The following is a 22624-nucleotide window of genomic DNA, read 5'->3' as shown; positions in this document are numbered from 1 at the left end:
ACGCAGCTTTGGGACAGCCAGCATCTCAGCCCGCGCCTGCCCAGGCATCTCAAAGGCCGTCAGGGGCTCAAAAACGCCCGCTACCTCAGATGGCAGACACAGATGTCGACACGGAGTCTGACTCCAGTGTCGACGAGGATGAGACAAATATACAATCCACTAGGGCCATCCGATGCATGATTACGGCAATGAAAAATGTGTTGCACATTTCTGACATTAACCCGGTTACCACAAAAAAGGGTATTATGTTTGGGGAGAAAAAGTAGCCAGTGACTTTTCCCCCATCTGATGAGTTAAATGAATTGTGTGAAGAAGCGTGGGGTTCCCCTAGATAAGAAACTAGTAATTTCTAAGCGGTTACTAATGGCGTACCCTTTCCCGCCAACGGATAGGTTACGCTGGGAGACATCCCCTAAGGTGGACAAGGCGCTCACACGCTTATCAAAAAAGGTGGCACTGCCGTCTCAGCATACGGCCGCCTTAAAGGAGCCTGCAGATAGAAAGTAGGAGGCTATCCTGAAGTCTGTGTATACACACTCAGGTACTATATTGAGACCTGCTATTGCTTCAGCATGGATGTGTAGTGCTGCAGCAGCGTGGTCTGATTCCCTGTCTGATAACATTGATTCCCTTTACAGGGACACTATATTGCTAACCATAGAGCATATTAAAGACGTAGTCTTATATATGAGAGATGCACAGAGGGAAATTTGCCGGCTGGCATCTAGAATTAATGCGATGTCCATTTCTGCCAGGAGAGTATTATGGACTCGGCAGTGGACAGGTGATGCTGATTCTAAAAGGCACATGGAAATTTTGCCTTATAAGGGTGAGGAATTGTTTGGGGACGGTCTTTCGGACCTCGTATCCACAGCAACAGCTGGGAAGTCGACTTTTTTACCTCAGGTTCCCTCACAGCCTAAGAAAGCACCGTATTATCAAGTACAGTCCTTTCGGCCTCAGAAAGGCAAGCGGGTCAGAGGCGCGTCCTTTCTGCCCAGAGGCAGGGGTAGAGGGAAAAAGCTGCACCATACAGCCAGTTCCCAAGAACAAAAATCCTCCCCTGCTTCCACTAAGTCCACCGCATGACGCTGGGGCTCCACATGTGGAGCCAGGTGCGGTGGGGGCCCGTCTCCGGAACTTCAGCGACCAGTGGGTTCGCTCACAGGTGGATCTCTGGGTTCTACAAGTGGTATCGCAGGGATACAAGCTGGAATTCGAGACGTCTCCCCCTCGCCGTTACCTCAAATCAGCCTTGCCAGCTACTCCCCAGGACAGGGAGGTAGTACTGGCGGCAATTCATAAGCTGTACCTCCAGCAGGTGATAATCAAAGTTCCCCTCCTTCAACAGGGACGGGGTTACTATTCCACAATGTTTGTGGTACCGAAACCAGACTGTTCGGTGAGACCCATTCTAAATTTGAAATCCTTGAACACTTATATAAGGAAGTTCAAGTTCAAAATGGAATCGCTCAGGGCGGTTATTGTAAGCCTGGAAGAGGGGGATTACATGGTATCACTGGACATCAAGGATGCTTACCTACATGTCCCCATTTACCCACCTCACCAGGTGTACCTCCGTTTTGTGGTACAGGACTGCCATTACCAATTCCAGACGTTGCCGTTTGGTATGTCCACGGCACCGAGGGTATTTACTAAAGTAATGGCCGAAATGATGATACTCCTTCGAAAGAAGGGAGTTATAATTATCCCGTACTTGGACGATCTCCTTATAAAGACGAGGTCCAGGGAGCAGTTGTTGGTCGGAGTAGCACTATCTCAGGAAGTGCTACAACAGCACGGCTGGATTCTGAATATCCCGAAGTCGCAGCTGGTTCCTACGACGCGTCTGCTGTTCCTGGGTATGATTCTGGACACAGAACAGAGGAAGGTGTTTCTCCCGGAGGAGAAGGCCAAGGAGTTGTCATCTCTGGTCAGAGACCTCCTAAAACCAAAACAGGTGTCGGTGCATCACTGCACGCGAGTCCTGGAAAAGATGGTAGCTTCTTACGAGGCAATTCCATTCGGCAGGTTCCATGCACGGATCTTTCAGTGGGATCTGTTAGACAAGTGGTCCGGATCGCATCTTCAGATGCATCGGCTGATCACCCTGTCCCCGAGGGCCAGGGTGTCTCTGCTGTGGTGGCTGCAGAGTGCTCATCTTCTCGAGGGCCGCAGATTCGGCATACAGGACTAGGTCCTGGTGACCACGGATGCAAGCCTCCGAGGTTGGGGGGCAGTTACTCAGGGAAGAAACTTCCAAGGGCAATGGTCGAGTCAGGAAGCTTCCCTACACATAAATATTCTGGAACTAAGGGCCATTTACAATGCCCTAAGTCAGGCAAAACCCCTGCTTCAAAACCAGCCGGTGCTGATTCAGTCAGACAACATCACGGCGGTCGCCCATGTAAACCGACAGGGCGGCACAAGAAGCAGGATGGCGATGGCAGAAGCCACAAGGATTCTCCGATGGGCGGAAAATCACGATATAGCACTGTCAGCAGTGTTCATTCCGGGAGTGGACAACTGGGAAGCAGACTTCCTCAGCAGGCACGACCTCCACCCGGGAGAGTGGGGACTTCATCCAGAAGTCTTCCAGCTGATTGTAAATCGTTGGGAAAGGCCACAGGTGGACATGATGGCATCCCGCCTCAACAAAAAGCTGAAAAGATATTGCGCCAGGTCAAGGGACCCTCAGGCAATAGCTGTGGACGCTCTAGTGACACCGTGGGTGTACCAGTCGGTTTATGTGTTCCCTCCTCTTCCTCTCATACCAAAGGTACTGAGGATAATAAGAAAGAGAGGAGTAAGAACTATACTCATCGTTCCGGATTGGCCAAGAAGGACTTGGTACCCGGAACTACAAGAAATGATCTCGGAGGACCCTTGGCCTCTGCCGCTCCGACAGCACCTGCTACAGCAGGGGCCCTGTCTGTTCCAAGACTTACCGCGGCTGCGTTTGACGGCATGGTGGTTGAACGCCGGATCCTGATGGAAAAGGGCATTCCGGTTGAAGTCATTCCTACGCTGATAAAAGCTAGGAAGGATGTGACAGCAAAACATTATCACCGCATATGGCGAAAATATGTTGCTTGGTGTGAGGCTATGAAGGCCCCAACAGAAGAATTTCAGCTGGGTCGATTTCTGCACTTCCTACACTCAGGAGTGACTATGGGCCTAAAATTGGGATACATTAAAGTCCAGATTTCGGCCCTGTCTATTTTCTTTCAAAAAGAACTGGCTTCCCTGCCTGAAGTTCAGACATTTGTTAAGGGAGTGCTGTATATTTAGCCCCCTTTTGTGCCTCCAGTGGCACCTTGGGATCTCAACGTTGTGTTGGATTTCCTAAAATCACATTGGTTTGAGCCACTTCAGACCGTGGAGTTGAAATATCTCACGTGGAAAGTGGTCATGCTTTTGGCTTCAGCTAGGCGTGTGTCAGAATTGGCGGCTTTGTCATGTAAGAGCCCCTATCATCTTCCATATGGACAGGGCAGAATTGAGGACTCGTCCCCAATTTCTCCCAAAGGTGGTATCAGCGTTTCATTTGAACCAACCTATTGTGGTGCCTGCGGCTACTCGGGACTTGGAGGCTTCCAAGTTGCTGGATGTGGTCCGGGCCCTGAAAATCTATGTTTCCAGGACGGCTAGAGTCAGAAAAACTGACTCGCTGTTTATCCTGCATGCACCCAACAAGCTGGGTGCTCCTGCTTCTAAGCAGACTATTGCTCGCTGGATCTGTAGCACGATTCAGCTTGCACATTCTGCGGCTGGACTGCCGCATCCTAAATCGGTAAAAGCCCATTCCACGAGGAAGGTGGGCTCTTCTTGGGCGGCTGCCCGAGGGGTCTCGGCTTTACAACTTTGCCGAGCTGCTACCTGGTCGGGATCAAACACGTTTGCAAAATTCTACAAGTTTGATACCCTGGCTGAGGAGGACCTTGAGTTTGCTCATTCGGTGCTGCAGAGTCATCAGCACTCTCCCGCCCATTTGGGACTTTGGTATAATCCCCATGGTCCTTACGGAGTACCCAGCATCCACTAGGACGTCAGAGAAAAAAAGAATTTACTCACCGGTAAATCTGGGATGCTGGGAGCCCGTCCCAAGTGCGGAATGCTGCAATACTTGTATATAGTTATTGCTTAACTATAGGGTTTTTTGTTCTGAGCCATCAGTTTAATGAGGCTCAGTTGTTATTCATACTGTTAACTGAGTATAGTTATCACGAGTTGTACGGTGTGATTGGTGTGGCTGGTATGAGTCTTACCCTGGATTCCAAATCCTTTCCTTGTAATGTCAGCTCTTCCGGGCACAGTTTCCCTAACTGAGGTCTGGAGGAGGGGCATAGAGGGAGGAGCCAGTACACACCAGATGTAGTACCTAATCTTTTCTTTAAAGAAGTGCCCAGTCTCCTGCGGAGCCCGTCTATTCCCCATGGTCCTTACGGAGTTCCCAGCATCCACTACGGACTACGAGAAATAGATTTACCGGTGAGTAAAATCTTATTTTTAGGGCTATAAATTCCCATTTTGCTGACTTTTGACTCCTCCTATGTTCTAGTTCTCCTGTGGAATCGGTGCTATTTTATGCAATTACCACTTTGCACAATCTCCTCCTGTACCAAGAAGGTGCCAAGATGGCTGTGCGTCTAGCTGATGGCCTGCAGAAAATGGTTCCCTTGCTCAACAAGAATAACCCCAAGTTCTTAGCCATCACAACAGATTGCCTGCAGCTTCTGGCATATGGAAATCAGGAAAGCAAGGTAAGTTCTGGAGAAATTAAATAAATAAATAGCTTTACCACCAAACTTTCTGCATATTTGAATTTTCCCTATTGCAAGCTCAGGAAACCGTTTCAGAATGTTATTTATCCTGCCTTTGGGCAGTATATTGATTTCTTGTTTGGAAAAGTTATTGTCGATCCTCTGCATCAAAGTGGGTAGTCTAAAATAATACGTATTTAGGCCTAATATGAGCCACACCTAGGGGTAGATTTCGTAAAGCTTCTAAAACAAACAAGTGGTGGTGTTGCCCATAGCAACCAGTCCGATTCTGTAATTTTCTGAGCATTCAGTAGAAATGATGGCTAAAATCTTGTTGCTATGGGCAACGCCAGCAATTTAAATTTTTTGTAACTTTTTAGTAATCTACTGCCGCTTGTCTGAATCATTGATTTGAATGTCATACATGTTAAGTGCCTTTTTTTTGTAGAATTATTGGTAATTATCTCGGTCTCCTTTTTCTCCACTATTCCTAGGCTAGAAAATGTTTGTTCCAGAAAATATCCGTTTAGGTTTTGTTTTATTTTTGGCTGATTCTACTCACTGGCATCCTTTTGCCTTTGGTCTTGTATCCACATGAAACGGAATAGCCGCGGATCCGCGTGCTTTTGTCAGAAACTCCGCTGAATCCAACAGGTTTTGGCCCCGTTTCCGACAATATCAATCGGACTTTAAAAAAAAAAAGGCAGATTGAAGAGATGAGACGGTGGGCAGGTGAGGAGGTGGTACGGGTGAGGATGAGGAGGAGGCTGGGTGTGACCTACATTGGCGGAGCCTGGACCTTTGCTGAACCCGGGTGATTGCCATGAGGTCTTGGCTGCAGCACCCCTTCCTCCTGCTATGCTGCGTGGTGTTCCCTGCTCTTCCTGCCACGATGACCTGCTAGCGGGACGGAGCAGGAGGGTGCATGTTCAGCGTCCTTTCCAACAATTGTCAATCAGACTTTAAAAAAAGTCGGATTGTCATTGAATAGTGCTTTGTCGGAAAGTTTCCGACTTGAATTGAATTTACCCCATAATCCACGATAAGGGGCTGTCAGAGCCGCAGTAACATATGGCCGATCCCATATGTTTTCAAGTGGTCGCTGTTCCAATTTCGGCCGATCAAAATGGCCTCTAATTGTATACCACGATAATGATTGTCGGTCATTAATCGCTATATCTGGCCGTTTCGATCACCCGAAACTGCATCGGGGCTAATAGGATACTGCCTATGATTATACTATTCCTGAGTGAAGGCAGATGTTATGTTTGAATTATTTGTGATTTTGCGTTGTCATTAATTGTAAGAAACAGGCATTGGGGTATATCTGTCATAACGAGCTACCATCCAAACCATATGTCTGCGGCGTAGGAAGTCTAATAAAGCTTGAAATGTTTTGAAATCTGTGTTTTGGAAAGCTATGCACTGCTGCATTGTCAAAGTAATAACTACAGAAGAAAAAATAAATACAAAAATAGCAAAGCAAAGTTTTGACATCTAGGAAGATGATCTTCCCCTTTAAACCACGTAAGATATACCTGTAATCTTCACAGAAAAAAGTTTTAGGTTTTTAAGACCTATAGATATTTTCTCTAATTTCTTATAGAAAGCCCTTCATTCTCTACCAAATTGCTTTGGAGAAAAACTAGAATTCTAGAGTGAACACAGTGGCTTTTTCCAGTGTATGCATACTGGACATAACGCCCAATGTCTGGCCATAGCCTCTTATAACTTGTATTTCCAGAGTCTGGATTGTCAGGTAGCAAACAAGGCTTTAAGGTATACTATTGGAGGCATTGGCATTAATAGACTGAATCAAAATATTTAGCTCTCTGGAACTCTTGGCAAGTATAATAGAAATAGAATTTTCTAGAGATTATCAAGAAATGTTAATTTATGGTAACGTATGAACTTCATAATGCTTAAAACTCTTTGTGGGGAACGGTGGAATAAAACGGATATGCTTGATATCCATAGCTCATTATCTTGGCCAACGGGGGACCGCAAGGTCTTGTGACAATCATGAGGACCTACAACTATGAGAAGCTCTTGTGGACCACAAGCAGAGTGCTGAAAGTGTTGTCTGTATGTCCAAGCAACAAACCAGCCATTGTTGAAGCCGGTAAGTAAATTCTGATAACCTAAATGACTTGCTTCCTCAGGTGGGACTACGACTTAGTACTACAGATGGAATATTATGTCAGAGGTTTTTAATATGTAGATATTGCTGCAGATAGCACTTTTTTTTTTCTGTGCCTGCTTATAAAATAATTAGTTATGAAGTCATTCTGGCATGTTCATGTCAAACTCCTTTATGAAGCCTTGTTTTTGCTAGTCCTGTATATGGGAAATATATCCCTTTTAAAAAAAAGTTTTTATCATCGGAGGTGAGTGGGCAAGTGTTATTACAGACCATCAATATGTATAGCTTACAAAATTGGTTTGTACTGTGTATCTTCTGAATTCCTGCAGTGGACGAGATGTATATTGTTCTTCCCATCTTACTCTCTCTACCACTAATTCTGCTGATTTCCACTCTGAGTCAGCTGCTAGTCCGTCTGTTCTCAGCCGACAGGCAGCTCTTTGTGATGTTCTCTGGCAAGGCTTGAAGGCACTGAGTGCAAGAAAGCTGCTTCGTAACCTGTCACACATGTCTGCGTGCAGTCCTGGCACACAAGGGAATCTTAGTCTTGTACTCCTTTCCTCAAGACTGGAGATCCTTGCACTGGTGTGGAAGTAATTACCTGCTTGTACAGGTTACCAGAGTTCCTCTCTCCTTATCTGTGAAGTGTTACAGAATTCATTCTTCCAGATATTTTAAGATTGTTTTAAATTATGATAAAGTAGATACAGTAGTGAAGCTTATTCTTGAATAAGCATAGATGAAGCTAACATGAGAATTGAAATAAACCTAGTTTACCTGCATACCACATTTGAACTGTGTGAATTGGAATATGGGCAACCCACCCATTACTGTGTGGCAGCATATTCGTTCAGTAAATGTTGCATTTAAATGTAAACTACGCCTCGGCAGAAAACATTTTCATTGCCCTTACGCTGGCCACACAGCCTGGTTCTGCCAAGAGACTGCATCTGTGTCCAATTTGGCAAAACCTTTAGGATCCAGCATCTCAGCTTCGTGTCACTGGGTCCTGTAAATGCAGCTGGAAGATGGTGGAATACACATGCAGACAGCAGTGACCTGCTGCTGAACATATTTTCTAACATGTCAGATTGAGTCCATCAACTTCAATTGTAATGATTGTTATTACAGTTTTATGGAACATATCAAATCAGGTAAGTCGCCGTCTGTATGAGCAGCATTGTACAACAGGAGATCTTCTGCTTACGTTCAGTTGTATCTAAGGCACAGACTTGAGCAAAAATGAAAATGACCTGGGAGAAAAGTCAGTAAAAATGGAAATCCTTATGAGAACACTGTTACGATAAGCACCCTAAGGGCTCCTGTATAGTTTGGTCCTGACTCCACATGAAAGGTTCAATTGAAATTGTTGCTTTGGAATGTTAATAGCAGCACCTCACTTATTACAGTGCCAAAGGACACTCTGCACTTATATTTATTGATAAATAAATGATCTGTAACCAAGCACATGTCAAGTAATTGCATGTGCTTTATTATTACCCCAGGTCGTATAATCCTTCCTATCATTCCCAACCATCCCTCATACCATGCAATAACAAATTTTAATTCTTCTCTTTCAGGAGGAATGCAGGCTCTGGGGAAGCATCTCTCCAGCACAAGCCCTAGACTTGTACAGAACTGTTTGTGGACTCTGCGGAATCTGTCTGATGTGGCCACTAAGCAGGTGAGACATGATATACCTGTGCCTTGTCACTTATTATGGTGCATTTACTAGATGCAGCGTATGTAGACTGGTATTAACATAATACTTTATTATCTGAATAGTTTTTTATTTATATACACAAATGTTCAATAATGTTGTACACAGGATAAAGCCTACAACTAATTTTACAAAAGGACATTGGACCATTGCAAATACTTTTCCAAATCTACATATATACATAAATGCAACCTGCTAGTTGCCTAATGACATAGAGGAGGCGAGGGGAGAGCGAGCTGTGCTCTCTATAATACTTGTTACCAAAAGACACCTGATGCAGTAAATTATGTTGGCTCAAGAGACATGTTCTCGTTTATTTGTTAAACCCAAATAATGGCTGCTGTACCTGTTTGTCTTGAGTTTTTGTACTTCACTAAACAGTTGCCATATTAAATCGTTCTGTGTCCTAGTAAAAGTTCCATCAGGAGAATTACATAAATAATATGGTATGTAATATATTTACAGAAGTATAATGTTGAATGACAAATGGGAAATGCCTCTGTCACTATACACAGTAACATTTATAATATGGATTTATTGTTCTTTAGCCATTTTAAGGTGGAAATCCACCTACAGAGAATAGTTTCCATACAGTTTTTTTTATTTTTCTATATCAATAGAGCCATTGTGTACAGCTATATACAATGTGCAGATCTGTGTTATTCTTATATTCAAAGGCAGTAAGAATAACCAAACCTGCCTGAACCATAGCGATTCTCTGAATATATGGGTAAATTACCTCCGTTTTTATTCAGTGTGAACGTGATTTTCTTAAACGTTGAGATGCCCAGAAAGTGGCTTTGGGAGGAATACACCTTTTGCCTTCAGCATTTGGTACCACCCTGTAGTGTTAGAGCTCACTTACCCAGTCTGACGTCACTTTTCTGGCAGGTTGACTAACAATATTATGCAATACAATTAAACCAAACATGGGTGTGCACCCTTCTGAGATACTGCCCACACCTTGCATGTATGGGTCTATGAAAAACAGCAAAGGTTTCAGGTTTTTCAGTGAGCCACACCTCGGCATGTGTAAGAACACTTGGCCCTTGTGTCCTCCTATTTATTACCACTTAAACTTTATTACTTTCTGCATAATGAGGAAGAAAGGCTATGCTGTGCTGAGATCATTCATGATTCACAAAAGATAAATTTGTTATGTCTTATAGACAGGGACGTTCCATTTTATGTAGTGGCTGCTCTTAATTATTAATCCTCTTGTGTCCCACTCTGGTTTTCTTGTTCATAGTGGTAACATTTTGAGAGATCCAATACCACATTAAATTAAAGGAAATGCCCAGTTTGATACACGATCACTCTTTATTGACGGATATGGCTTTAGCATTTCCTTGGGTAAGGCCCCACACCTATTTTCTTTATTAAAAAAAAGGTGTGCGGTCTCCCCCCAGGACGATGCTAAAGTTCTATCATGCTCTGATAGCAGGAGAACACACATTTTTCATGCATGTTAGTTCTGTCTAATTAGGTATAGAAAGTACTATGGCCTCCATTTATCAAGCCTTGAAGAGTGATAAATTGCACGGTGATAAAGTACCAACCAATCCGCACCTAACTGCCATGTAACAGGCTGAGTTTGAAAAATGACAGATAGGAGCTGGTTTGCTGGCACTTTATCACCGTGCTATTTATCACTTGCCAAGGCTTGATAAATCTGGGCCTGAGTTCTAAAGCAGTGGTTCTCAAAGTGTGTGTCTAGCACACTGGGGTGCCTTGGAGTACATGAAGGGGTGCCTTAGATTGGTAGTCCAGGACCAATTCTAATTATTTATGGTCAATGTAATAGGCAAAACTAGTGCTGGTGGCTGCCAGTATTAAAATATGTAGACAAACAGGAGCAAATCTTGTCCCTAACCACACAATTGAGCTTAAGAATGAAAAAGACAATTTACGTAATTTAATATTTCTTTCTAAATTTCTCAAAAAGAAACGTTTGGCCTAGGGGTGCTGTGAAAAACATTCTGATACTCTAGGGCAGGCCTGGCCAACCTGTGGCTCTCCAGATGTTGTGAAACTACACAACCCAGTATGCCCTGTCACAGTTTTAACATTCCCTAATAGCAAAACTGTGGCAAGGCATGATGGAACTTGTAGTTTTACAACAGCTGGAGAGCCACAGGTTGGCCAGGCCTGCTCTAGGGGACTGGGATTCAAAAAAGTTTGGGAACCACTGAGCTAAAGTATTAAAAGCAAATGTGACCGTTTATGTAACCTGGTTAAAAGAGGTTATCTCCCTATGCCCAGTGATGATTATTATATATATTTTTTTTAAAGCCTTAAGTGACATACTGTATACCTCGGTCACTAAGGGGATGCAGCATAAACAAACTAATTAAAAGATTATCAATTAGTAGAAGGAACATCACTCTTCATTCATTTGAATGATGAAAATAACTTAATGCCGTATCTCCCTTGATCTTCCAAAAGTTTAAAACTTTAAGTTTTAATGAGAATGTTGCTGTTCATGACCATGTATTTATGCAATCAAATACTACATGACATCAGTATGTAAATTATGGTCCAAAGATCTGCTAACTAATCAGGAGACAGAGTTCACTTTGAGCTATATAGTTTATTTGCTGTATGTTGCCAAATCGTTTTCAGTTGAATGTTAGAACAATTGTTTTGAATTGTAGGAGGGTCTGGATAACGTGCTGAAAATCCTGGTCAACCAATTGAGCTCAGATGATGTCAATGTTCTCACTTGTGCCACCGGTACCCTGTCCAACTTGACATGCAATAACAGCCGCAACAAAACTCTGGTGACCCAAAGCAATGGGGTTGAATCTCTAATCCATACTATCTTGCGAGCAAGTGACAAAGATGACATTGCCGAGCCTGCTGTCTGTGCTCTGCGCCATCTAACCAGTCGTCACCCGGATGCAGAAGTGGCTCAGAATTCTGTACGACTTCACTATGGCATTCCAGCCATTGTCAAATTGATTAACCCACCTTTCCAGTGGCCACTGGTCAAGGTAAGAAGCCTGATGTAGAATGTGCCATGCCTATGTTTTACTATTACATTGATTACTATTGATTACTAAAGTCTATTCCTGAATGAACAGGCAACTATTGGCTTGATTAGAAACCTGGCTCTGTGCCCAGCCAATCATGCCCCACTTCATGATGCTGGTGTCATCCCCCGTCTGGTCCAGCTGCTGGTTAAGGCGCATCAGGATGCACAGAGACACGCTGCGTCAGGAACCCAGCAACCCTACACGGTGAGACAACTTAGTTGCAATTATATCGATGTAACCTGTTTTTTGTTTTTGTCGTGGGGGGGGGGGGGGGGGGGCAGTTTAAGCTTATAGTCTGTCTTTAATGAACTGATTTTCTAGATAGGAGAATTAATATATAATGTAGGTTTAATACTATACCAGGAAGTTACAATTTGTATCAGACTAATGTCCTTCATTTTGTAAAGCACCGAAGTACTATACAGTGAGAACTACCAGTCAGCCAATAATGTCCTTCATAGAAAGCTGCTACATAAAACCAGCAATGTCTTCAGTCACTAGATTATTTTTTGGGACAGTAAACATGAAAGCTGCAAACTACATGTTCAGAGTGTTGAGCACTCTGCACATTGTCATCGAGTTACCAACTGACTAACCTCATACATGTTGTAAGAGACATTTTTGTTTTTACATTGCCCAATGTCTGATTTAGTCATTTTTCTGGTAACTATTCTGTTTTTTTCTTTTTTCTTTCTTTATTTTTTAATAAGATTAAATTAAATGAACCGTATGTTCCACAATGATGTCAAGATTTTAAAGAAAAAATAAATGGTGTGAACCGGGATCCATGTCTTCACTTTCCTACCATGCATGTCTTAAGAAAAACTAGTTGTTCAAGATGTAGATTATCCACGAGCTAATCATCATTGAGGGAAATCTGGGGATCTTAATTTTGCTTTTAATGTAATATTTTTTAACTTTGTTGTAACTGACAATCATACTGTAATTGTCAGACTGTCTAAGGCAGCCTGTGGCTTACCAGCTACAATGGAACCACAAGTCCTAGCAATCTACAACTGCCGCAAAGCTACAGGTGGCCTGCCTCTAGTTAACAGGAGTATGTCAAATGTAACTTTTCAACAAAGTAAAGTCCTTAAGGTTTGCATTATAAACAGTCTATTCCCTCTAAGAATACCATTTTTATTGCGCACTGTCACTGTGCCATAAATGTGACAGATTAATTTTCATACCACATCTGTTCCCTGGATTTAGACTGCTCTGTATCTTTCTAAACACAAAGTTGTATATGCTAAGTAGTGTGGAAACCAGACATGCTTAGATGGGCAAGCTGGATCTCATCTGTCAAACTCTGTTTCTCCAGGATGGTGTCAGAATGGAGGAAATAGTGGAAGGCTGCACTGGAGCCCTTCACATCCTGGCTAGAGAGCCCATGAACCGCATGGAAATCTACAGGCTCAACACAATCCCCTTGTTTGTACAGGTGAGGTTAAGTAGCACGCTGGAGACTGGAACATGCATTGTATGTGGGAGGAAGTATAACTAGATTTTTCTGTAGAAGGGAGGGGTAGCTAAAGACAACATCTAAACGGACTACAACTACATTGTAACCACAAGTCCCAGCGCTAGCCTCTGAAAATTGTCTACACAATCGGACTTAATAAACACACCCCCTCTCTGCACGGTTTTGCTAGCCTAACTTTCTGGGCTTAATTGTGCCTAATGAAAGGGATTCTAAATGCTATACATTGTATTACATTCTGTCTGTTGGCAGATATAAAAAGTAATGCTAGTCTCTTTACCTGCTGCTGTTTATGTTTACTACATATCAAGACATCACACCCTGGCCTTGATGCTAGGTTACTATCTCAGAATGTTGAATTGTTAATTATCGTGCACAAATATATAAAACAATAGTCTAGTATCTAGTAAACACTAGCTTTCACAATTGGTGTTGGTCAGCTTTCAAAGTATTTACTAAATAATAGTATTTATTGGTCTCCATGTTTGCATGGAAAAATAGAGCGAAATAAATAGGTAAAAAGTGTTGTTGATACATTTGAAGTCATTGCTGTGATTTCATAGCTGCAGTGTACTGTTTATACAATAAAAGGCAACATGGCGCTCAATGGAGCACGCACAGCCGCCGTTGCTGACATTGTTGTAATATAGTTCCGTCATTTTGACAGGCTGGTAACTAGTGTCCTACTAATTGTTGAGCTTTGTAGCACTATAACTTTGCAACTTGTAGTTGCTGCAGTCACTCTTGTGAAGTCACCCTTGTAGATGTTGAGCAGATAGTTTGGTGAGAGCAGTCATCTCTCATTGCAGTAGTTTGGATGCTGGAAGTTATTGCAATCTACTGGCTTGTTTTGCAGTTGTGGTTTTAGGGGTCAGGTTGCTCCTAGGCACAAAATTATTGATAGCCCCTCCCAATCAGGTCATCTCCCCCATCAAAGCAGCTCCAACCTCACCTCCACCAACTCCCACAACACATTTACTGCTCGTTTTCATCAAACCACCCTCCCGCCAGTTACAAAATAAGCCCTGCTAATTGTGTCATGCCAGTAAACCCTGCGGCGGCTAATTGAATATACCTGCGTTCAGTGCTTGGGCACAGTCATAGGGGCAGCATGGCAGGTTATCTTCACATCTTCAACAGTCTCTTAAAAGCAGTGTGGCGTTCCAGTGCCCACAGGAGCTCCTTGGGCTCTATGCCGGTGCAGCTCTCGTGTTCCAGAGTCGGGCTGCAGGTAATGTTCAGCTTCCCGCTGCACCCAGCTCTGTAGCAGGCGATGGAAGAAAAGATCTCCTCTCCGTCATCCATCAGACCGGTCTAGAGGGTGATGTCAGAGCTTGGCCCACTCCTCCGACCATACAGAAATAATGTTAATGACCATTGATGGTTTGCCACCAATGGTCAAAATGGTCAGAGCAGCTGCTGATTGTTGGATCCTTCTTCAAAATAGCAGCCGCAGCATGAATGTCTGCTGCCCAGCAAGGATCAGCAGTTGGGGTTTTGTTTTTTGAGGGGGTGGCGACGACTAACTATAGTCTATACTATTGGGAGGGGGGCACAACATATATTTATTTTTTAAGGGGGTTGGGTGCAGCCAATAATATTGTGCCGTGGGGCAGTTTGACCTCTAAATCTGTGTGTGTGTGCAGTCATTTGTCAACATGGGATCCAAATGGCTGGGTGTTAATAATGACATGAGGTGGTGCTTCTATCTACCCAGCTTTTTTAACACTGATTCAATCTGTGGCTCCGCTAGAGACTCCCTTTCACACTACACCTTGGACCTGGGAATTTCCCAGGTCGAACCTGTTACACTGAACCCATATCTGCCTTGGCATTCATTGTGCTCTGGTGCCTATAGATGAGGCCATCTGCAAGCCCCCCCAGAGAACCCATCAAGTATTTTTGGTGCAACCTGGGTTGCTCCTTTCACATTGCAGGCGACCCAGGTCAGTACCGGGAATATCCTTGGTACTGAGCAGGGTCGCGGACGGTATGCAGTCAAGGTGCCGGCTGTCGGGATCCCAGCACTCGGCATGCCATCACCGGAATCCTGACAGGGTCAGGAGAACAACACCGGCATACCGTCAGCCAGCACCCTGAATGTAAATATAGCTGTGGGGGAGGATTGTTACAGGCACCACCCCAGAAGGGTTATATAATCTTAAACCACCAGGGAAGGGGAGAGAAGGTTAGGTTTAGGCACTAAGGGGGGAGGGTTTAGTGTTAGGCTACGGGAAGGTAGGGATAGGGGATGGGGGGGGAGAAGGTTAGGTGGGGAGGGGACAGTCTTGCCTCCCCAATTTCAACTATTGGAATGTTGGTGACTGTATTCTGAACACCGGCATCCTGTACACCAGGGAATCATACTGAACCCCTGCGGACTCTGGTCTTAAAGGGTATAAACTATTTTGGAAATGTGGGTGAACAGGAAGACATAAATGAGTGGGCAGTTACATATGTTTGCATGTCTCAACAGTAGGGATATAGATAGATGTAGATATAGATAGATAGATATATAGATAGATATAGATATAGATATATATATATATATAGATATATATAGATATATATATATCTATATCTTTATATCTATCTATCTAATAGCATTTTATTTTATGTAATGTGCATACTACTACTGACCATAAGCTATATGTGTAACAGGAGCTGTGCCTTTGCATGTGACAGAACACATTCACAATGAATCATCTAAACATTGTTTTATTCAGCAGAATAACCTCAGTAACTGACCTTTATGTAACCTTGGCTATTAACCCATCATGAAGGTTTACCAGAAGACATGTTGTCTGTAATAAATGCTGACAAATGTAGTGTTGTGTGGATGCGGTCCCTGGATATTCCAGACCTATCCGTTGCACACCATAATTGATTGGAATGGAAGTCCTGAGCTGGAAACACACCGCCTCATTAATTAGTCATTTGTGCTGCTAATTGCTCCATTAATGTGAGGCCATATTTCCGGCACATGGATGGACGTGGTTCACTATTAAAAGCAAATGCTTTATCAATGAAGGGAGGTGGATGAAATCAATATGTAGGGTATAGTGCTACTTTTATCAGCTTGTGTTCATTCTTATGTTTGTGTGTGCGAGCACGGCTCTGCTGCCATGTGGCCTGTGTGCGCGCATTGCTCTGGTGCTTTGTGGCCCGTGTGCGCGCACGGCTCTGCTGCCTCTATTCATAGCATTGGCAGAAAAATGGACTTAGTCGAGCACTTCGATTTTTTAACCTGAGAGTAAAATGTATTTTATAAAGACAATTTCTCTATCGTCCTAAGTGGATGCTGGGGTTCCTGAAAGGACCATGGGGAATAGCGGCTCCGCAGGAGACAGGGCACAAAAGTAAAGCTTTTACAGGTCAGGTGGTGTGTACTGGCTCCTCCCCCTATGACCCTCCTCCAGACTCCAGTTAGATTTTTGTGCCCGGCCGAGAAGGGTGCAATTCTAGGTGGCTCTCATAAAGAGCTGCTTAGAGAGTTTAGCTTAGGTTTTTTATTTTACAGTGATTCCTGCTGGCAACAGGATCACTGCAACGAGGGACAGAGGGGAGAAGAAGTGAACTCACCTGCGTGCAGGATGGATTGGCTTCTTGGCTACTGGACATGAAGCTCCAGAGGGACGATCACAGGTACAGCCTGGATGGTCACCGGAGCCACGCCGCCGGCCCCCTCACAGATGCTGAAGCAAGAAGAGGTCCAGAATCGGCGGCTGAAGACTCCTGCAGTCTTCTTAAGGTAGCGCACAGCACTGCAGCTGTGCGCCATTTTCCTCTCGGCACACTTCACACGGCAGTTACTGAGGGTGCAGGGCGCTGGGGGGGGGCGCCCTGGGAGGCAAATGTAAACCTTTAAAAAGGCTAAAAATACCTCACATATAGCCCCAGAGGCTATATGGAGATATTTACCCCTGCCTAAATGTACTAAATAGCGGGAGACGAGCCCGCCGGAAAAGGGGCGGGGCCTATCTCCTCAGCACACGGCGCCATTTTCTGTCACAGCTCCGCTGGTCAGGAAGGCTCCCAGGTCTCTCCCCTGCACTGCACTACAGAAACAGGGTATAACAGAGAGGGGGGGCAAAATAAATGGCAATATATTAATATAAAAGCAGCTATAAGGGAGCACTTAATCATAAGGCTATCCCTGTCATATATAGCGCTTTTTGGTGTGTGCTGGCAGACTCTCCCTCTGTCTCCCCAAAGGGCTAGTGGGTCCTGTCTTCGTATAGAGCATTCCCTGTGTGTCTGCTGTGTGTCGGTACGTGTGTGTCGACATGTATGAGGACGTTATTGGTGTGGAGGCGGAGCAATTGCCAAATATGAGGATGTCACCTTCTAGGGGGTCGACACCAGAATGGATGCCTTTATTTGTGGAATTACGGGATAGCGTCAACTCGCTTAAGCAGTCGTTTGCCGACATGAGGCGGCCGGACACTCACTTAGTGCCTGTCCAGGCGCCTCAAACACCGTCAGGGGCTGTAAAACGCCCCTTGCCTCAGTCGGTCGACACAGACCCAGACACAGGCACTGATTCCGGTAGTGAAGGTGACGAATCAACCGTATTTTCCAAAAGGGCCACACGTTATATGATTTTGGCAATAAAGGAGATGTTACATTTAGCTGATACTACAGGTACCACTAAACAGGGTATTATGTGGGGTGTGAAAAAACTACCAGTAGTTTTTACCGAATCAGAAGAATTAAATGACGTGTGTGATGAAGCGTGGGGTGCCCCGATAAAAAACTGCTAATTTCAAAGAAGTTATTGGCTTTATACCCTTTCCCGCCAGAGGTTAGGGAGCGCTGGGAAACACCTCCTAGGGTGGACAAAGCGCTAACACGCTTATCAAAACAAGTGGCGTTACCCTCTCCTGAGACGGCCGCACTTAAAGATCCATCAGATAGGAGGATGGAAAATATCCAAAAAGGTATATACACACATGCAGGTGTTATACTACGACCAGCTATTGCGACTGCCTGGATGTGCAGTGCTGGGGTAGTTTGGTCAGAGTCCCTGATCGAAAATATTGATACCCTGGACAGGGACAATATTTTACTGTCGTTAGAACAAATAAAGGATGCATTTCTTTATATGCGTGATGCACAGAGAGATATCTGCACACTGGCATCACGGGTAAGTGCTATGTCCATTTCGGCCAGAAGAGCTTTATGGACACGACAGTGGACAGGCGATGCGTAGAGGAGTTATTTGGGGTCGGTCTATCGGATTTGGTGGCCACGGCTACGGCCGGGAAATCCACCTTTCTACCTCAAGTCACTCCCCAACAGAAAAAGGCACCGACCTTTCAATCGCAGCCTTTTCGTTCCTTTAAAAATAAGAGAGCAAAGGGCTATTCATATCTGCCACGAGGCAGAGGACGAGGGAAGAGACAGCAACAGGCAGCTCCTTCCCAGGAACAGAAGCCCTCCCCGGTTTCTACAAAAGCCTCAGCATGACGCTGGGGCTTCGCAAGCGGACTCGGGGGCGGTAGGCGGTCGTCTCAAGAATTACAGCGCGCAGTGGGCTCACTCGCAGGTAAATCCCTGGATCCTGCAGATAATATCTCAGGGGTACAGGTTGAAATTAGAGACAGAGCCACCTCGCCGTTTCCTGAAGTCTGCTTTACCAACGTCCCCCTCAGAAAGGGAGACGGTTTTGGAAGCCATTCACAAGCTGTATTCTCAGCAGGTGATAGTCAAGGTACCTCTTCTACAACAAGGGAAGGGGTATTATTCCACTCTTTTTGTGGTACCGAAGCCGGATGGCTCGGTAAGGCCTATTCTAAATCTGAAGTCCTTGAACCTGTACATAAAGAAGTTCAAGTTCAAGATGGAGTCACTCAGAGCAGTGATAGCGAACCTGGAAGAAGGGGACTTTATGGTATCCTTGGACATCAAGGATGCGTATCTCCACGTTCCAATTACCCCTCACACAGGGGTACCTCAGGTTCGTTGTACAAAACTGTCACTATCAGTTTCAGACGCTGCCGTTTGGTTTGTCCACGGCACCTCGGGTCTTTACAAAGGTAATGGCCGAGATAATATTTCTTCTTCGAAGAAAAGGCGTATTAATTATCCCATACTTGGACGATCTCCTAATAAGGGCAAGGTCCAGAGAACAGCTAGAGATGGTTTTAGCACTATCTCAAGAGGTGCTAAAGCAGCACGGATGGATTCTGAATATTCCAAAATCCCAATTAATGCCGACAACTCGTCTGCTGTTCCTGGGGATGATTCTGGACACAGTTCAGAAAAGGTTTTTCTTCCCGAAGAAAAAGCCAAGGAGTTATCTGACCTGGTCAGGAACCTCCTAAAACCAGGAAAGGTGTCTGTACATCAATGCACAAGAGTCCTGGGAAAAAATGGTAGCTTCTTACGAAGCAATCCCTTTCGGCAGATTCCATGCAAAGGGATCTGTTGGACAAATGGTCAGGGTCGCATCTTCAGATGCACCTGCGGATAACCCTGTCGCCGAGGACAAGGGTATCCCTTCTGTGGTGGTTGCAGGAGGCTCATCTATTGGAGGGCCGCAGATTCGGCATGCAGGATTGGATCCTGGTGACCACGGGTGCCAGCCAGAGAGGCTGGGGAGCAGTCACACAGGGAAGAAATTTCCAGGGAGTGTGGTCGAGCCTGAAAAAGTCTCTTCACATAAGCATTCTGGAACTAAGAGCAATCTACAATGCTCTAAGCCAGGCGGAACCTCTGCTTCAAGGAAGACCGGTGTTGATCCAGTCGGACAACATCACGGCAGTCGCCCATGTAAACAGACAGGGCGGCACAAGAAGCAGGAGGGCAATGGCAGAAGCTGCCAGGATCCTTCGCTGGGCGGAGAATCACGTGATAGCACTGTCAGCAGTATTCATCCCGGGCGTGGACAACTGGGAAGCAGACTTCCTCAGCAGACACGACCTTCACCCGGGAGAGTGGAGACTTCATCCAGAAGTTTTCCACATGCTATTAAACCGTTGGGTAAAACCAATGGTGGACATGATGGCGTCTCGCCTCAACAAAACACTGGACAGGTATTGCGCCAGGTCAAGAGATCCGCAGGCAATAGCTGTGGACGCGCTGGTAACATCTTGGGTGTACCAGTCGGTATATGTGTTTCCTCCTCTGCCTCTCATACCAAAGGTATTGAGGATTATACGGCAAAGTGGAGTAAGACTAGTGGCTCCGGATTGGCCAAGAAGGACTTGGTACCCGGAACTTCAAGAGATGGTCACGGACGCTCCGTGGCCTCTACTTCTGAGAAGGGACCTGCTTCAGCAGGGTACTTGTCTTTTTCAAGACTTACCGCGGCTGCGTTTGACGGCATGGCGTTTTGAATGCCAGATCCTAAAAGGAAAAGGCATTCCAGAAGAAGTCATTCCTACCTTGATAAAGGCAAGGAAGGAAGTCACCGCGAAGCATTATCGCCGTATTTGGCGAAAATATGTTGCGTGGTGCGAGCAGCGGAGTGCTCCGATGGAGGAATTTCAACTGGGTCGTTTTCCTACATTTCCTGCAATCAGGATTGTCTATGGGTCTCAAATTGGGATCTATTAAGGTTCAAATTTCGGCCCTATCAATATTCTTCCAAAAAGAATTGGCCTCAGTCCCTGAGGTCCAGATTTTTATCAAAGGAGTACTGCATATACAGCCTCCTGTGGTGCCTAAGGTGGCACCGTGGGATCTAAATGTAGTTTTAGATTTCCTCAAATCAAATTGGTTTGAACCACTAAAGAAGGTGGATTTGAAATATCTCACATGGAAAGTGACTATGTTACTGGCCCTGGCTTCGGCCGGGAGAGTATCTGAACTGGCGGCTTTGTTTTATAAAAGCCCTTATTTAATTTTCCATTCGACATAGGGCAGAGCTGCGGACGCGTCCGCATTTTCTCCCTAAGGTGGTATCAGCGTTTCACCTGAACCAGCCTATTGTAGTGCCTGCGGCTACAGACGACTTGAAGGACTCCAAGTTGTTGGACGTTGTCAGAGCCTTAAAAATATACATTTAAAGGACGGCTGGAGTCAGAAAATCTGACTCGCTGTTTATACTGTATGCACCCAACAAGTTGGGTGCACCTGCTTCTAAGCAGTCGATTGCTCGTTGGATTTGTAACAAAATTCAACTTGTACATTCTGTGGCAGGCCTGCCACAGCCTAAATCTGTTAAGGCCCATTCCGCAAGGAAGGTGGGCTCATCTTGGGCGGCTGCCCGAGGGGTCTCGGCATTACTACTCTGCCGAGCAGCTACGTGGTCAGGGGAGAACACGTTTGTAAATTTTTACAAATTTGATACCCTGGCAAAGGAGGACCTGGAGTTCTCTCATTCGGTGCTGCAGAGTCATCCGCACTCTCCCGCCCGTTTGGGAGCTTTGGTATAATCCCCATGGTCCTTTCAGGAACCCCAGCATCCACTAGGACGATAGAGAAAATAAGAATTTACTTACCGATAATTCTATTTCTCGGAGTCCGTAGTGGATGCTGGGCGCCCATCCCAAGTGCGGATTATCTGCAATACTTGTACATAGTTATTGTTAACTAATTCGGGTTATTGTTTAGGAAGCCATCTTTCAGAGGCTCCTCTGTTATCATACTGTTAACTGGGTTTAGATCACAAGTTGTACGGTGTGATTGGTGTGGCTGGTATGAGTCTTACCCGGGATTCAAAATCCTCCCTTATTGTGTACGCTCGTCCGGGCACAGTACCTAACTGGAGTCTGGAGGAGGGTCATAGGGGGAGGAGCCAGTACACACCACCTGACCTGTAAAAGCTTTACTTTTGTGCCCTGTCTCCTGCGGAGCCGCTATTCCCCATGGTCCTTTCAGGAACCCCAGCATCCACTACGGACTCCGAGAAATAGAATTATCGGTAAGTAAATTCTTATTTTAAAGGTGCATTTTATTTCTGTAGTAAAATCAGCAATCAATCAAATGTACAGGTTGAGTATCCCATATCCAAATATTCCAAAATACGGAATATTCCGAAATACAGAATTTTTTTTGAGAGACTGAAATAGTGAAACCTTTGTTTTCTGATTGTTCAGTCTACACACACTTTGTTTAATACACAAAGTTAATAAAAATATTGTATTACATGACCTTCAGGCTGTGTGTGTATAAGGTGTATACCAAGTCTTATCGCCATGATATCTCATTATGGTATGCAATTATTCCAAAATACAGCAAAATCCAAAATACTTCTGGTCCCAAGATTTTTGGATATGGGATTCTCAACCTGTATATAACCTTTTGTTTTACACTGGTTTATCTGGATGATGCATGCCTACCTCCACTTTCAGCAACCAGCTCTACAATATCTAGAAATTGCCTAGATGTGCAGATAAAATGTTCAAGCTGCAACTTTTATTGAATTACCTAGTAGTATCCTGAGTGGGACACTTTTTTATTTTTTATTTTTTACATGTGACAGGTGTTTGTGAACGCTTACATTTGTAACTTTCAAATGTGACATGGATGTTTTAA

General features: G+C 44.7%; 1 protein-coding gene across 1 annotated transcript in view; it reads left to right on the top strand.

Moving 5' to 3' along the window:
* JUP (junction plakoglobin) overlaps nucleotides 1-22624 on the top strand; it is a 177586-nt gene that overhangs the window by 106809 nt on the left and 48153 nt on the right. The window contains exons 5-10 of the mRNA XM_063959836.1: nucleotides 4562-4763; nucleotides 6741-6885; nucleotides 8487-8590; nucleotides 11281-11619; nucleotides 11710-11865; nucleotides 12983-13102. Coding sequence (XP_063815906.1) covers nucleotides 4562-4763; nucleotides 6741-6885; nucleotides 8487-8590; nucleotides 11281-11619; nucleotides 11710-11865; nucleotides 12983-13102 — 1066 coding nt within the window. The remainder of the gene's footprint in view (nucleotides 1-4561; nucleotides 4764-6740; nucleotides 6886-8486; nucleotides 8591-11280; nucleotides 11620-11709; nucleotides 11866-12982; nucleotides 13103-22624) is intronic.

This window comes from Pseudophryne corroboree, chromosome 3 (genome assembly GCF_028390025.1).
Source record: "Pseudophryne corroboree isolate aPseCor3 chromosome 3, aPseCor3.hap2, whole genome shotgun sequence".
NCBI lineage: Eukaryota > Metazoa > Chordata > Amphibia > Anura > Myobatrachidae > Pseudophryne > Pseudophryne corroboree.
This window is presented reverse-complemented; position numbering and strand designations above follow the sequence as displayed.